The sequence below is a fragment of the Nerophis ophidion genome, linkage group LG29, assembly GCF_033978795.1.
Source record: "Nerophis ophidion isolate RoL-2023_Sa linkage group LG29, RoL_Noph_v1.0, whole genome shotgun sequence".
NCBI classification, from domain to species: Eukaryota; Metazoa; Chordata; class Actinopteri; order Syngnathiformes; family Syngnathidae; genus Nerophis; species Nerophis ophidion.
In genome coordinates, this window is record NC_084639.1 from 5729815 (window position 1) to 5745997 (window position 16183).

Sequence of the window (16183 nt, forward strand, 5' to 3'; positions counted from 1 at the left end):
TTATAAAAATCCGATTAACACAATAAAACTTTCGAGTGAGGGGAGATTACAGTGCTGTAGGGGCACCTGCATGGTCGCAAATCAAGCCCGCATTTTGTCCAAATCGTGTTGCCAATTTCCCCTGAGCTCATCGTAAACAAACATGCTGTCAATCGTTTAGGTCGTCTTTAAATGGAAAGAAGGAAAAAATAAAACACATCAAGCTTCAACACATCAAACATTGAAAGACACCTGCTGCTAAACAAGCTGCCCCAAAACCAGACACAAAAAAGGTGTGCATTTTAGTATAGATTTTTAAAAAAATTAGAGATACTCTTTGGTTTTTATTGTAAACATTTCAACTTGTTCCCGGTTATTAACACCTATTACACTTTTTATGTGTTTTTGTGAAATAGTATAATAGGATGTTGCAAATTGCAATTTTAGGGTCTTGAGCTTTAAATATTAGCGTTGTTTCAATAATAACTAATTCTAAACTTTTCCATTGAGTGCCTCACACTGAAAAATGAAAAGATGCGGGGGCCATTTTAAAATGTTTCATTTTCTCAAGGAGGCAGACAGATAGTCGTTTTTATATGAAATTATGATGTCATATTGATCAATCCGATTAAAGTTTTGGCAGTTTCACCAGAGGTCATTGCAATTGTTTGACCAATTGTTTTGGTCGTCTTTAATTGGGAAAAAAAAAACATCAAGCTTCAACACATCATACATTGAAAGATGCCTGCTGCTAAAGAAGCTGCTCCAAAGCCAACCACGATTAAAGGTGATCATTTCAGTATAGATTAAAAAAATTATAAATACAGATAAGTAAGTATTCACTTTTTAGTGTCAACATTTTGACTTTTCCCGTTATTAACACCTATGACACTTTTTTAATGTGTTTTTGTGAAGTAGTATTTTAGGATGGGCCGCACTGACGACATTTGCACAAGCCAAAAAGGGACTTTTTTTTTAATCCACGCCATACATTTTTTAAAAAGGGTGGCGTGGAATCAACGTGCATCACACCGACAGCTGTTCCTAATATTCTGCCACTCGTCCGAAAGCCAAACTGAAAAACTGTGCCATGGCGTAAATGGGTTATACTTGTATAGCGCTTTTCTACCTTCAAGGTACTCAAAGCGCTTTGACACTATTTCCACATTCACCCATTTAGACACGGATGGCGGGGGCTAACCACGACCCATCGGGTGCAAGGGTGAAGTGTCTTGCTCAAGGACAAAAGCTGGGAATCGAACCAGGAACCCTCAGGTTGCTGGCACGGCCACGCCGTCCCCACCAAAGCAGCCTCTCTTTCTCCATGGTGATATTGAATTGGATTTTAAGAGCTGGGCATTGGGTAGTTTTCAGGTGGTCTCAGGTGGACCCCCTCTTTAGATTGGAGTGTTGGAAGAAAGTAGGAGGGAGAGGAGGAGAGCAGGTATATCTGCTGGATGGACGTCGTGCGTTTTGTTTGCCCCACCCACCCAGCGGCTCCATCCCGGCTGTGTAACCCCTGATTGGCTGAGGAGGGGCTGGCTGGGGGCGGGAGGGGGGACTGCGGGTCCGCACGCACGGAGAGCCCGGCACTGAGCTGATGCGCGTCCGCCAGTGTGCGTCAGTGGAGCGGGAGGAGCGCATGTTCGAGTCCGCCGCCGAATGCCACGAGCCGCCGGGTCAGTTATAGATGTTTGTGTTCGAAAGGGGTTTTTATCTTTATGGATATTTGCGGCTTTTTTCTTGGCGGGGGGAAGTGTTAGCTGCCGTGGTTTAGGGATGGAGGAGCAGCAGATGTGAGGACACATTCCTGCAGCGGCAAACCAAACCCAAAATCGGACTGTTTTTTGTATTTTTTTTGTATTTTTTTTTTTTTAACTGTGACTTCAGATTTTCCCCTCAATTGATGGAAATGTAACGTTTGCACTGAAGCAGGACGACTTTTACTTTTGAGCGTTTTGCGGACTTGCCACTCTGGATTGAATTTGCGCCATGAGGACACGCACCGGAGCGCTCGCCCGGTGAAATCACTGCAGCCTGCCCCGCACCGCGCACCACAGCCCCGCCGTCAGCCCGCGCTGCTCCGCTGCGGAGCGGATGTACCACTTTGACACAAATCAACAAAACCACCCTCTCAACATTTTTTTTTTTTTTCGTTTTTTTTTTTTTTTTGGGGGGGGGGGACAAAATGATTGACAAGGCGCAGTAGTGTTAATTGAGCTATTTATTAACTCAACAGGTCCGATTTCAAAGCTTGGAAATGGAATTAATGCATGTGGTTGCGCTGCTGCTCTTGTTCTGGGTGTGCTCCGAGGCGGTCATCAACCTGAAATATGGAATTAACGAGGAGATGAAGCCCGGCTCCGTGATTGGGAATGTGACAAAGGACGCGCTCAAACAGGGATTCCAAATCGCGCCGCAGCCGCCCTACTTGCGGGTCATCTCCAACTCGGAGCCGCGCTGGGTAGAACTGAGCCCGGCGGGAATTCTTACCACGCAGATGAAGATCGACCGGGACGTCGTGTGCCGGCAGAACCCCAAGTGCGTTATCTCCCTGGAGGTGATGTCCAACTCTATGGAGATCTGCGTCATCAAAGTTGAAATCGAGGATTTGAACGACAACGCGCCCAAGTTCCCCACCGGCCACATCGACATTGAGATCTCGGAAAACGCCTCCCCCGGGACCAGGTTCCCCCTGGAGGGGGCGAGTGATCCGGACTCGGGCGTCTTCGGCGTGCAGTCTTACTCCATCACCCCCAATGAGCTCTTTGGGCTGGAGATCAAAACGCGAGGGGACGGTTCCAAGATTGCAGAGCTCGTGGTGCAAAAATCATTAGACCGAGAGACTCAGTCCCACTACAGTTATGAGATCAGCGCCGAGGACGGAGGAGACCCTCCGAAAATAGGCGCGGTCCAATTAAACATCAAAGTCGTCGACTCTAATGACAACAACCCCGTCTTTGACGAGCCCGTGTACACCGTCAACGTGATGGAGAACTCCCCCGTCAACACCTTAGTCGTAGACCTGAATGCGACGGATCCGGATGAGGGCACCAACGGCGAGGTGGTGTACTCCTTCAACAGCTACGTCACCGAGAAAACGAGGGACGCTTTTAAAATTGATTCCCGTACCGGAATAATCACCGTCGACGGGGTTCTGGATTACGAGACCGCCCGGATTTACGAGATAGACGTGCAGGCCAAAGACCTGGGTCCCAACTCCATACCGGCGCACTGCAAAGTCACGGTAAACGTGATGGACACCAACGACAACCCGCCCGTCATCAACCTCCTGTCCCTCAACACGGAGATGGTGGAGGTGAGCGAGAACGCTCAGCGAGGCTATGTCATCGCCCTGGTGCGCGTCTCCGACAAGGACGCCGGGGCCAACGGTAAGGTGCAGTGCCGGCTCCAGGGCAACGTCCCCTTCCGGCTGCAGGAGTACGAGAGCTTTTCCACCATCCTGGTGGACGGACGGCTGGACCGGGAGCAGAAGGACACGTACAACCTGACCATCCAGGCCGAGGACAGCGGCGTCCCGCCCCTGCGCGCCGTCAAGTCGCTGGTGGTCAAAGTTACGGACGAGAACGACAACCCTCCCCACTTCCTCAAGCCGCACTATCAGGAGATGGTGATGGAGAACAACCTGCCCGGTTCCTGCCTGCTGGCGGTGTCGGCGGAAGACCCCGACTTGGGCATGAACGGCACCGTGTCCTACTCCATCGTCCCCGGTGAGATCAAGCACATGGACGTAAACACGTACGTGAGCATCAACCCGTCGGGCCGCATTTACTCCATGAGGTCCTTCGACCACGAGTACACCAGGACGTTTGACTTCAAAGTCCTCGCCAGGGACAACGGCAACCCGTCCCTGTCGAGCAACGCCACCGTGAGAATCGTGGTGCTGGACGTCAACGACAACACCCCCGTCATGACCGACCCGCCTCTGGTGAACGGCACCGCGGAGGTGTCCGTTCCCAGGAACGCCGGCGTGGGCCACATGGTCACCCGGGTGAAAGCGGACGACTACGACGAGGGCGAGAACGGCCGCCTCACCTACACCATCTCCGAGGGCGACCGGGCCTTCTTCGAGATAGACCAGGTCAACGGGGAGGTGAGGTCCACTCGCATGTTCGGGGAGAACGCCAAGTCCAGCTACGAGATCACGGTGGTGGCACGCGACCACGGCAAACCCTCTCTGTCCGCCTCGGCCTACATCGTGGTCTACCTCTCGCCCAACCTCAATGCCCGTGAGTCCATCGGACCGGTCAACCTGTCTCTCATCTTCATCATCGCGCTGGCCTCTATCGCCGCCATCCTCTTTGTCACCATGATCTTTGTGGCCGTCAAGTGCAAGAGGGACAACAAGGAAATCCGGACCTACAACTGCAGGTACTGACCCCCATGTTTGCTTGTGTGTTCGTGCGTTGTGGCTTTCAAGGCCCGGCCGGCAGGTTTTTGACCTCGGCTTCTCTCTAAATAGGATGAGTCCGTCTGAAGTCCGTTGTTGCTGAGTGATTGACTGATTTAATCCCCGCTTTGTGACCGATTGGCTCATAAATATGAGTGTCATGTTCAATTTGTGGGCGTGTTGCCGGACAATTAACGCCCTGCTGCTTCGATGGCGGACAATTCTTATTTAACCGTGCCTGATTGGTTGTTAACAACTTTAATCTGCTATGATTATGAGGTGGCTTCAAAGCTTCCACCTCCCCTTCTTTTCTCAAAATGTGGGCTGAGATACACACCACTCCGACCATATTGTTAATGCCTGGAACACTGTTTTTTTGGTGTGTTTTTTTTTTTAGTTCGTCAATCAGCAATCAGGCCCGGTGCCACATTAACATTATACATTTACATATAGATTGGATTTGAGACTTCACCTGCAGCCATAATCATATTTCGCTTGAAATATGATTGTGTCGATTTGAAAGTCAAGTTACAATAAGCCCAAAATACCTGAACATGACTTGTTTTGTACTCGCTCCTTGCTTGGTTTGATACAATCGCCGGCCACAACATTAGGTACAACTGTTTCAGCGAGCTAGCATAACGTCAGCTATAGTCGTGGCAGCTGGATGTACTTATTTAAACGTTCTAATCCAGGGGTTTCCAAAGTGCGGCCCGGGGGCCATTTGCCGACTGGAGCTAATTTTTTAACGGCCCGCAGTACATTAAAAAATACTATTACGGAGAAACCATTCAAAGAGGAATGAAAAAGCAAACAGATGATATGTAACAAGAAAAATCTGCAAAACTATATTTTTTCTTAACACTTAAAATCAACAGATAGATCTGACGATCAAGATATTTAGGCGTTGAAAGTAAAAATATTTTTATATGACTTATTTTTAACGGTTAGGGCCTTTTGGTTCCCCCAAAACTTTGAGCTCGATTGTAATTGTTCACAAAATAATAATGAATCATAAGCAATGTTATGAACTATTGACCAATTAATTTATATCAAATATTCCATTTTGAAAAATGCTTTGGGGAAAATATTGCATATTTTGTGTTTGTCATAAAAACTGATTTCTTAAAAAATCCATAAAATATATTTTTTAACACACACACACTAGGTGTGGCGAAATCATTCTCTACATTTGACCCATCAACCTTGGTAGAGCGGCCGTGCCAGCAACTTGAGGGTTGCGGGTTCAATCCCCGCTTCCGCCATCCTAGTCACTGCCGTTGTGTCCTTGGGCAAGACACTTTACCCACCTGCTCCCAGTACCACCCACACTGGTTTAAATGTAAAAATTTGATATTGGGTTTCACTATGAGTCACTAGAGAAAAAGCGCTATATAACTATAATTCACTTCACATATAATTGACATCACCCACTGGAAGGTGAGGGGAGCAGTGGGCAGCAGCGGTGGCCGTGCCCGGGAATAATTTTTGGTGATTTAACCCCCGATTCCTACCCTTGATGCTGAGTGCCAAGCAGGGAGATAATGGTCCCATTTTTTTAGTCTTCGGTATGACTCGGGCGGGGGTTTGAATCATTGGTACTTTAACTTTAAATAACTACGGCATTGGATGAATCTAAAGTTGATCAATCCATATTTCCCAGCAGACAATTGACATTGAAACAACGTTGAGAACTTGTTAAATTAGGCCCTGACATTGAACAACTCAACCATAACGCTGAAACAACATGCCTTTTCACAAAATTTAATCAATGTTGGATGTTTTTTTTTTCATTGAATGTTGGTCATTCCCAACTAACATTCAACAACACCAATGCAACGTTGAAACTACATGCTTTTTGACAACGTTTATTTAATGTTCAAGTTAAAGTACCGATGATTGTCACACACACACTAGGTGTGGCGGAATTTGTCTTCTGCATTTGACCCATCCCATTGATCACCCCCTGGGTGATGAGGGGAGCAGCGGGCGGAATCATTCATGGTGATTTAACCCCCAATTGCAACCCTTGATGGTGAGCGCCAAGCAGGGAGACAATGGGTCCCATTTTTTTTATAGTCTCTGGTATTACTCGGCCGGGTCAGGTTGTGACGTACATTTGAGCAATGAAATTTGGTCCTTTTTCAAACAACAACGTGGAGCCAACGCTAAACATCAATGTTGTCTCAATTTTGCCATATTGTTTAGAAGTCAGTTTAAAAAAACATGTATAATCAACATTGTAGCAATGTCCTGTGTTAAGTCAGTGGTTCTCAAATGGGGGTACGCGTACCCCTGGGGGTACTTGAAGGTATGCCAAGGGGTACATGAGATTTTTCAAAAATATTCTAAAAATAGCAACAATTCAAAAATCCATTTGAAATATATTTATTGAATAATACATCAACAAAATATGAACGTAAGTTCATAAAGCGTGAAAAGAACTGCAACAATGCAATATTCAGTGTTAACATCTATATTTTTTGTGGACATGTTTCATAAATATTGATGTTAAAGATTTCTTTTTTTTGTGAATAAATGTTTAGAATTAAGTTGATGAATCCAGATGGATCTCTATTACAATCCCCAAAGAGGGCACTTTAAGTTGATGATTACTTCCATGTGTAGAAATCTTTATTTATAATTGAATCACTTGTTTATTTTTCAACAAGTTTTTAGTTATTTTTATATCTTTTTTTCCAAATAGTTCACAAAAGACCACTACAAATGAGTAATATTTTGCACTGTTATACAATTGAATAAATCAGAAACTGATGACATAGTGCTGTATTTTACTTCTTTATCTCTTTTTCTTGCTTTGCTCTGATTAGGGGGTACTTGAATTAAAAAATTTTTCACTTTTATAACTTATAAAAGGTTGAAAATCACTGTGTTAAGTGTTGAAAGTAAAACAATATATATATTTTAAACATTTTAGTGACATACCTTTTTCAGACACCAGGACCTTTATTGTTCAACAAATTAATATATATCGTATTTGGGTTTGAAAATGAAAAATATCCAAATGACCCCTGCATGCTTTCATTGTTCAGTGTGCGGCCCTAATTGAAAAAAAAAAATGTCAGACACTCCTGTTCTTTCACTGCCATTAAGATTCATATGTTTAGTGTCAATAGAGACAGGTAATAGAAATTGTCAATACAAATCTCACTCAAAGAGGAAACAATAATCAGCTGTAGACATGCGCTCTCCCCCCCTGCTGGGTGCTATAATCAGCCCTTATGTGATGTGTGCCCTTCAGAGTCAGCCCCCACCCTGACTACGAAGTTATCTCCAATTGATGGCTAGTTCCAGAAACATTTGCTTGTCCTCATAGCATTTGGAAACAGAGTAGAGCGGCAAGCGTCATGTTAAATGATGAACCAAAACGAGGCGTTTGCAGCCTCTCGTTTACTTGCCTGGAAATCAGTGGGAGGGGGAGTGAGCGGGGGGAGTGGGAGCGGGCGGCGGCTCCTTTTCAAGATGCAATCTGCAAGAAAAATGAAAGCAACTAAACAACGGAGCTTCTTTTGTGGAAGTGTTGGAGGATTAGAGGGAAGAAACAGAGGGCCGGTGGGGGCGACAATCACACAGACATTCCGCACGAGGCTCTGCAGACCATATGCTGCACACGGCGAGGATAGAAACGCCATCTTTTAAAGGCCACGCAAAAGAAAGGAAACCCCGCGGTTTATATCGCAATCATCACGTCGAGTGACTTTGGTCGCGTAAATAGCATCTGCTTCTCCTGCAGAAATATGCGAGCCCGTGCGAAGAATTTCTCCATGTTGTACTGCACTCCGTGTTGTTCGTATATGCTTGCTTGGTAGGCAAAACCTGTGGTGTGTGTGTGCTTTGGGTATGCTCGCATCTACCGGTGGTGCTGCTCTGTACCGGTGTCACTTTGTATGCTGTGGTTTTTGGCATGTTTGCATACTGCCTGCCTGTTTGTGACATGTCCCATGTTGAGCATGCAAATGCAAACACGAGAAATGGCGGCCTCTTGGGGCAGGGAGTGCCTTTAAGGCTGGTTTATGCTCCTGCGTAGGCATGACGACGTCCGATATGCGTTAGAAATAAGTGTTTTTTCGCGAAAACAACCAAGGGCCTGATCAGCTAAGATGCAAATAAATTCTAAATCGGGTTTGTAAAATGAAAAATTGCAAGGACGTGTTTAATGTGATCTATTAAGACTGCGATTGATAACAAGAAATTATGACTTAAATCAGTCATTTCCCTTCGCACAATTTAAACTTGTACCACCTTTTCTGGGCTATACTGAAGCGCAATCTAGACCAGGGGTTCTTAACCTTTTTGACCTACCGCAGAAGGACTCTGGGCCGAATTAGAAGTCCTACTCTTGATTTTCATCTTATTCAATAATGATAAATTAACCTACTTCCAGTTTACAACCTTGTCAAATGGTATGAAAACATGTGTTAATTGCAAAGATTAGGTCAAACTGATTAGAAAAATAAGTACTACCCAAATGTACTGCATAAGAAGGGACTCATAAATCACTTGTGAAAAACAGACAATGTTGTAGTGCTAAAATAAACTAAAGTAGTAATAATGTTTCCTAACTACACTGTCAAAAAAAAATTAAGTGCAAATGAGAATACAACTTCACCTGTTTAGTTATATTGTTTGTGCTTAAGTCACATCTGACTTTAGCTTCAGACTTTGTCTATTTGAAAACGTTATTACTAGTAGTAGAAAAATGTATTACAATATGGACCATAGCTAAAACATTGATTTTTTTTGGGCAGCCATCAAGCGCAACATTGTTAGAAAACTCTGACCCAAACAACAGAACCTACTTTTTAGAACACGAAATGTGCACTCAGAGGCTGTGATGGTGGGTCTACAATGATCCAAATGCAAGAAAATGCATATTGCAAATCATTTAAAAAAATAAATATATATATATATATATATATATATATATATACACACATATATATATACATATATATATATTTATAAAAAAACATTAATGTCAGCAAAATAAAACGATTTAATTAGTTCTAATCATTCCCTTGAGGCATCCAACAGTTCTAAAATGATAAAATATCACTGAATAGACCAATTAGGACTTCTGAAGGTCTAAATATGTTGTCACGCACACAGAGGGAAGACGCTCTCAATTGTCTGTCTTTGCAACGCTACAGTCTCTTTTCTCGCATCCGTTTATGCGTAAATGCGCCAGTTTATTCCAGAGGTGCTAAATAGACCCAAAACAGTAGCAGCAGAACAGGTTTGGTCTCGATAAATTACACTGTGAGCACTAAATTATCACATTTGCATCTTCTCCCAGTATTGTGGTTGTTCTGATCATCAGCATATATTCTGCATATTCATGAAGGCAGACATGCTAAATAAATTGTGCTCTCTATTTTGCTCATTTAAGAAATGCAATCTTCAGATCAGGTCATAAGGGTAATGTTTTCCAGAAAGTCCAAACTTAGCAACTTGCAACACTTTATACGTGTTATTTAAAACTGCAATTTTGCGATTTATTGCAAATGACCTGAAATCTGTAGAGAAGGCGTTTGCAAAGTTGGGTCATATACCTTCTTGGGGTCACGTTTTTCGATATAGATTTTCTTTTTTATAGTATAAAACATTTGGTGTACAGATTTCGCACACGTTGCTGTTCACTTACTACGTACCAGTGCATCGCGGGGTCGACGAGTAATTATTTACTAGAAGCCGATTCCACCTGGAACACGTGTGGGAGCATAAACCGATCTTTAGCCCAGCAGGCACAAGACATTAAAACAACGTTGAGAACTTTCTGAATTACCGGACGTTGAGCAACTCCAACTTAACGTTAAATCTACATGGATTTTTGACGTTGTTTAATCAATGTTGGCTTCTGACGTTGATTTGACCATTGAATTTTGGTCCCCTAATACCACAACACAAATACAACGTTGAAACAAAATGCTTTTTGACAATGTTTATTCAATGTCGGTTTGTGACATTGATTTGACCCTTGAAATTTGGAAACTTCCCAACCGATATTGTGAATCCTACATTGGACATTGACGTTGTCTCAATGTACAAATACAACTACTTTGCAACGTTGTTTCAAAGTCAGTTTTAAAGGATGTATAAAGTTTGTATAATCAACGCATCAATGTCTTGTGCCGGCTGATGGTGATGAGCCAACCCAAGATGTCAGCAATCGAGTCAAGAACTGAAACCGTGCTTGTTTGACTGTGTGCAAGAGGAGTGCCAAAACAGAGCACTGCTTTATTGAGTCTGTTCAGTTTCTTCTACTTGCGCAGGGTGGCCGAATACTCCTACGGCAACCAGAAGAAGTCGAGCAAGAAGAAGAAGCTGAGCAAGAACGACATCCGCCTGGTGCCGCGCGATGTCGAGGAGACGGACAAGATGAACGTGGTGAGTTGCTCCTCGCTCACCTCCTCGCTCAACTACTTCGACTACCACCAGCAGAGCCTGCCGCTGGGCTGCAGGCGCTCCGAAAGCACCTTCCTCAACGTGGAGAACCAGAACTCGCGCAATGCCGCGCCCAACCACGGCGGCTATCAGCACCCGTTCGCCGGGCAGGGTCACCAGCAGCCAGACCTCATCATCAACGGCATGCCGCTGCCAGAGGTGAGAACCCGTGCACGGTGCGAAGGCCGTAGAGCGAACACAATGTCGACTTCTGTCAAGGTCTGTTTGATGCTGCTTGATAGTCCTCGATGGGGACGGGCGAGATGCTGTTTGACACATCTCAAGTTGCAGTGATATTTAGCACTCCATCACAGCAAAGATTGTGCTGTCAGTGAAATGTCTGCCGCTCGCTGATGGAAGGTTAAGCTATTTCAAATGGCATGTGTTCCTGCACGTCAGTCCGTCTGAGTGAAATGTTGGAGGCTTTTCGAGGAGATCGAGATTGGCCTTAGACGATAAACTTGTAGTTTGGTAAGCGGGTTTGGACCGTGGATAGGAAAAAGATCCTTGAGGCACACTTTGGTGCGCTCGGCGAGTACATATCGACGCGGCTAATCGGCGCCGTCACACGGCATTGTCAGGTGCTAGCGGAAATAATAATCGTACGCCCAGATTGCTTGAATGCTTTTGTGCGGCTGCTGCAGCTTTGCGGAACGGCTACGCAGCCGGCCTTTGAATCACCCTGACGTACAGTAGCATGCACGGCTCCAGCGGAGCGGAGAAGGTCTGACGAGAAAGGCTATTTAAACTCACGGCGTATGTAGACCAGCTGATCTTTATTTCATAGATTGTCCGAGGTACAGAGCGCTTCATTGGATTCTCTGAACACCTTCACTCGTCACCCTCACCCACTCGTCCTCAGTCTCTAAGAGACAGACGATCCGCACGTCTGTGCTTTGTTGTTGCTCATCGGCAGTCGTAATTGATGACTACAATCTCCCTGTGGCATTCATGGAGAGGAAGGTGGGGTGTTTGAAGGGACCTAAAAACAAGGAACAGGATGGATATTGATGTATTGAGCAGGTGATCCTGAGATATTCAGGCACCAGTGGATGCAGAGAGGTCAATGAGACCTACTTACAGGGATGCTGATTTACTAGGCCTGTCTGAGCTGCTTCGGAGGGACTGTGTGAAGAAGATAGGGAATAAAGAATGATGTTGGCGGATAGCTGGCGACTCACTTGTGACCTCTATGCAGTGTGACAAATTTGATCGCAAAAGCGACTTAAAATAAACCCGTGGGATTTAACAAAAAAAGCCTGTCGCACATGTGCGAAAATTAATTTCAACCCGTTCGTGTTTTGCTCCTCAAAGAAATCCGTCCAAATTTGATAAAACTAGGGTAACATTTTCGCCCATCTGTATAGCATGGATGAAATAAATTTAAACCATAAACATTGAAAAATTGTACTGTGACGCGGAATATTTTAATTAAACAAAACAACCCTCTTTGGAAAAATCACAATAAAAAAGATGTCCACAACACAGGAAATTTTACTTAAAGGACCGAAAAGTCAAAAAAACCTATTACATGCAATCATTTATTCAAAATAAAGTCAATTATGTAGTACACAGTAACTAAACGAAAGCGAAAACTATCATCTACTACTCATTTCTATCCTGGGAATTATTTCGATCCACCTTCATTTACGTGTCGTGTACAGACGGTCACAATGCTGACACACCAACACTTGTTATATTATCCTCACTCTGATTAATCTACTTGTGACCTGACAAAGATACTTAAGATATTGAGAAATTCAGTTTATTTCCCTTAACAGAGGTGCTTATCATTAGTTTAGGGTAGCGGCTCCACACTATTTATGGAGACACTTAAGTTGCTATCCGCTTGTCAGCCGGGGGACAACACATCTATATAGTTTCATCTAGAAGGGGGGGATCGGTTACATTACGGTTGCATTGTAGCAACAGCCGTGTTCCAAGAAGGCAAAAGACGGGAAGCCGCAGAAGATTAATTTTATTCCATATATAAGGCTAAAAAAACTAGACAAATGGTGTGACGCTCGTAGGCGCACAGGAGGGTCAAGGCAGCAATTAGCTTAAAGAGAAAACATGAATAGTTAGTAACTAAGACTTAAGCAATAATAGCAATAGGCAAACCAAACATAAAAAGGGGCTTGATTAGTGGCAGCAGCAGGTTGGGACACAAATCAATAAACAGAGACTGCTGTGTCTAATCAGCGGACCTAGCAACAAGAAAAGAAACAAAAGGAAAGAGCGCTGAAACCCAAATAGACTCAAACATAGGAGAACCTCTGTAGCGGTAAAGTCCTATACTCTTACTGCTACTGGTTGCCGAATATAACTAAAGCTAGTTCAGACGCGTGCAGCCGGCTAATAATTGATGTCCAGAATTGCGTCCATGTTTAACAAAAATATTTATTATCAAAAAGTCACGTAAATATAACTCACTTTGTAACAAAAACGGAAAATACACGGGAGCAAACAAATACTAGCCTGGCACAGTCAAAAACTGTTGCGCCTCCACTCAGCAACACCTGAGCAAGATCCCAGCCCCGGCCTTGAGCCATGAATGACGTCATGAATTTGACGGACAGAAAGAGTATATGGCTCTAACAACCACAACAAACATGAACCAAGACATGACCTGGACTAATCGGCTAGGGGTTTGTGGTCAGCATCAACCCACTGTTATTGGACATCTTGAGCCGCAGAAATCTAGAAATCACTGTTTCCACGTTTCTAAACATGTAAGCGGGCTTGTAGATAGGAAATACTTGGAAAAAATCACATCGTTATAGGTAAATACATGGATGAAAACATCTCATTACTTTGAGAACTCAAATTCATCCCTCAGTAGAAAGCGATTGAATGCAACTCTGAGCGTTTGTTATCCATAAAAAAAACCAACATACAGGAATGGATAGACTTATGCACTGAGACATCCTGTCTTTGTGTCTTAATTATCCAATGGAAGCACATTTGCAGCCGGATTAGCTGAGCCTTGGCTAATGAAAAAGTAGAGAGGTAGACAAATAGGCTTCGATTGATTGTGATAATCTTATATGCAAAGCCGGGAGGCGTCGTGACGGAGCGACGCCAGGGCAAACAGAGCGAGTGAGTGAAGACTGGTGAACGAGTGCCAGTGCCAGGTGTCTGGGCCAATGTTGTCTTAGAGACGCTTGATTGGCTTGGCTTGACGGAGGCCGGGAGTGGGGGTGATGAGGGGGTTCAGGGGGGGACCTGCTTAGCACGCAGCCTCCATCACCGGCCGCTTCTCCCGAAGTTGACAAGCATCTCTTTGAGCAAGCGAGACCGCTCTTTAACCTCTCCGACCGCAATACCTCGACTTGCCGTAGCCGTTTGTTGTTGTCTTTTCTCCCCGCCGTGACATCTAGCGTCGACGGAAGCCCTGCAGCGTGTGACAAACGTCACACTTAAACATGAAACGCTCCCTTATATAAATGGCAAATAAATAATTTCGCACTTATGAAGCCCAGTTTGACATTTCCGTGACATTCAAGGAACGTTTTGAAATTGACATGCTAATGAAGAACATTTGGTCATTTATGTTGAAATAAACAATATTATGGCAGAGGATTTTTTTAATCACATTATTTACGTCGTCAAATAATGAAAAAAAAAACCACAATATGACGTAATTATATAATACCATTAGTTAAGGGTATATATATATATATATATATATATATATATATATATAGTGTTTGATTGCAGTGTATGCAATTAAATATAGTATTCTGTTTTTATTTATGATTTACACAACGTGCTAACTTCGTGTATGTATGAATGTGTATATATATGTGTATATATATATATATATATATATGCATGTATGTATGTATACATATATACATGTATCTATGTATATATATATATATATATATATATAGTGTTTGATTGCAGTGTATGCAATTAAATATAGTATTCTGTTTTTATTTATGATTTACACAACGTGCTAACTTCGTGTATGATTGAATGTGTATATATATATGTGTATATATATATATATATGCATGTATGTATGTATACATATATACATGTATCTATGTATGTATATATATATATATATATATATATATATATACACACATACACATACATACATGAAGTTGGCACGTTGTGTAAATCGTAAATAAAAACAGAATACTATATTTAATTGCATACACTGCAAAGACAAGATATTTAATGTTCGAACTGGTAAACTTAATTTTTTGCAAATATTAGCTAATTTGGAATTTGATGCCTCAATATGTTTAAAGAAAACTGGCACAAGTGGCAAAAAAAACCTGAGAAAGTTGAGGAACACTCATCCAACACTTATTTGCGACATCCCACAGGTAAACAAACTAATTTAGAAACAGGTGGGTGCCATGATTGGGTCTAAAAGCAGCTTCCATGAAATCCTCAGACATTCACAAACAAGGATGGGGGGAGGGTAACAACTTTGTGAACAAATGCGTGAGCAAATTGTCCAACAGTTTAAGAACATTTCTCAACGAGCAATTGCAAGGAATTTAGGGATTTCACCACCCACGGCCAGTAATGTAATCAAAAGGTTCAGAGAATCTGAAGAAATCACTGCACCTCAGGCGGTACTGCTTTAAAAAGCGACATATTTGTGTAAAGGATATCACCACATGAGCTCAGGAACACTTCAGAAAACCACTGTCAGTAACTACGGTTTGTCACTACATCTGTAAATGCAAGTTAAAACTCTATGCAAAGAGAAAGACATTTATCAACAACACCCAGAAACGCCGCCGGCTTCGCTGGGTCCGAGCTCATCTAAGATGGACTGATATAAAGTGGAAAAGTGTGCTGTGGTCTGACAATTCCATCTTTTTAGTCTCACCTTTTAGTACACTAATCGTAAAGATAGTCGTTAGTTGCAGCCCTGATACATATTTTTTTTAAACTAATCAAAACAGTCCTCTAGTGTGTAAGAAATGTCACACTTGAATAAGGAATGCGATCAAGACCAACAAAAACTAGAAGAACAGGATCATCTTTGTCTTCTTTACACCCGAGCTGGGTTCACGCTCGTGATTTCCGGCGTGTGCTTTAGTGACACGTGTTCTGCAATGCATGATCATAATAAAAACGGTTATCACACCATTGTTGGCTTGTTATGTGGGCCAGCCAGCATCCTGCCTGCTTATGGCAGCTGCTGTGAAGCCTTTCCTGCTTCACACACACGCATCCTGCGCTCAAACAACAGACCTGGCCAAGATAACAGTGACAGGTCTCCCCCAAGGCCCTCGTACCTGCAATTGTATGTATTGTACTCTCCCCGGTGACAACGTGTAGCGCTATATGGCTCAG

The 16183-nt window shown here is 43.3% G+C and overlaps 1 protein-coding gene across 5 annotated transcripts in view; it reads left to right on the forward strand.

The window, feature by feature from the left end:
• Window positions 1-1584: 1584 nt before the first annotated feature.
• pcdh19 (protocadherin 19) overlaps window positions 1585-16183 on the forward strand; it is a 184850-nt gene continuing 170251 nt past the window's right edge. For 2 of the 5 annotated variants that reach the window (XM_061891559.1, XM_061891563.1), the window contains exons 1-2: window positions 1585-4371; window positions 10666-11014. In XM_061891559.1, the coding sequence (XP_061747543.1) occupies window positions 2240-4371; window positions 10666-11014 (2481 nt within the window). In that variant the 5' untranslated portion in view covers window positions 1585-2239. The remainder of the gene's footprint in view (window positions 4372-10665; window positions 11015-16183) is intronic. The other 3 variants (XM_061891561.1, XM_061891560.1, XM_061891562.1) reach the window with 3 other exon arrangements.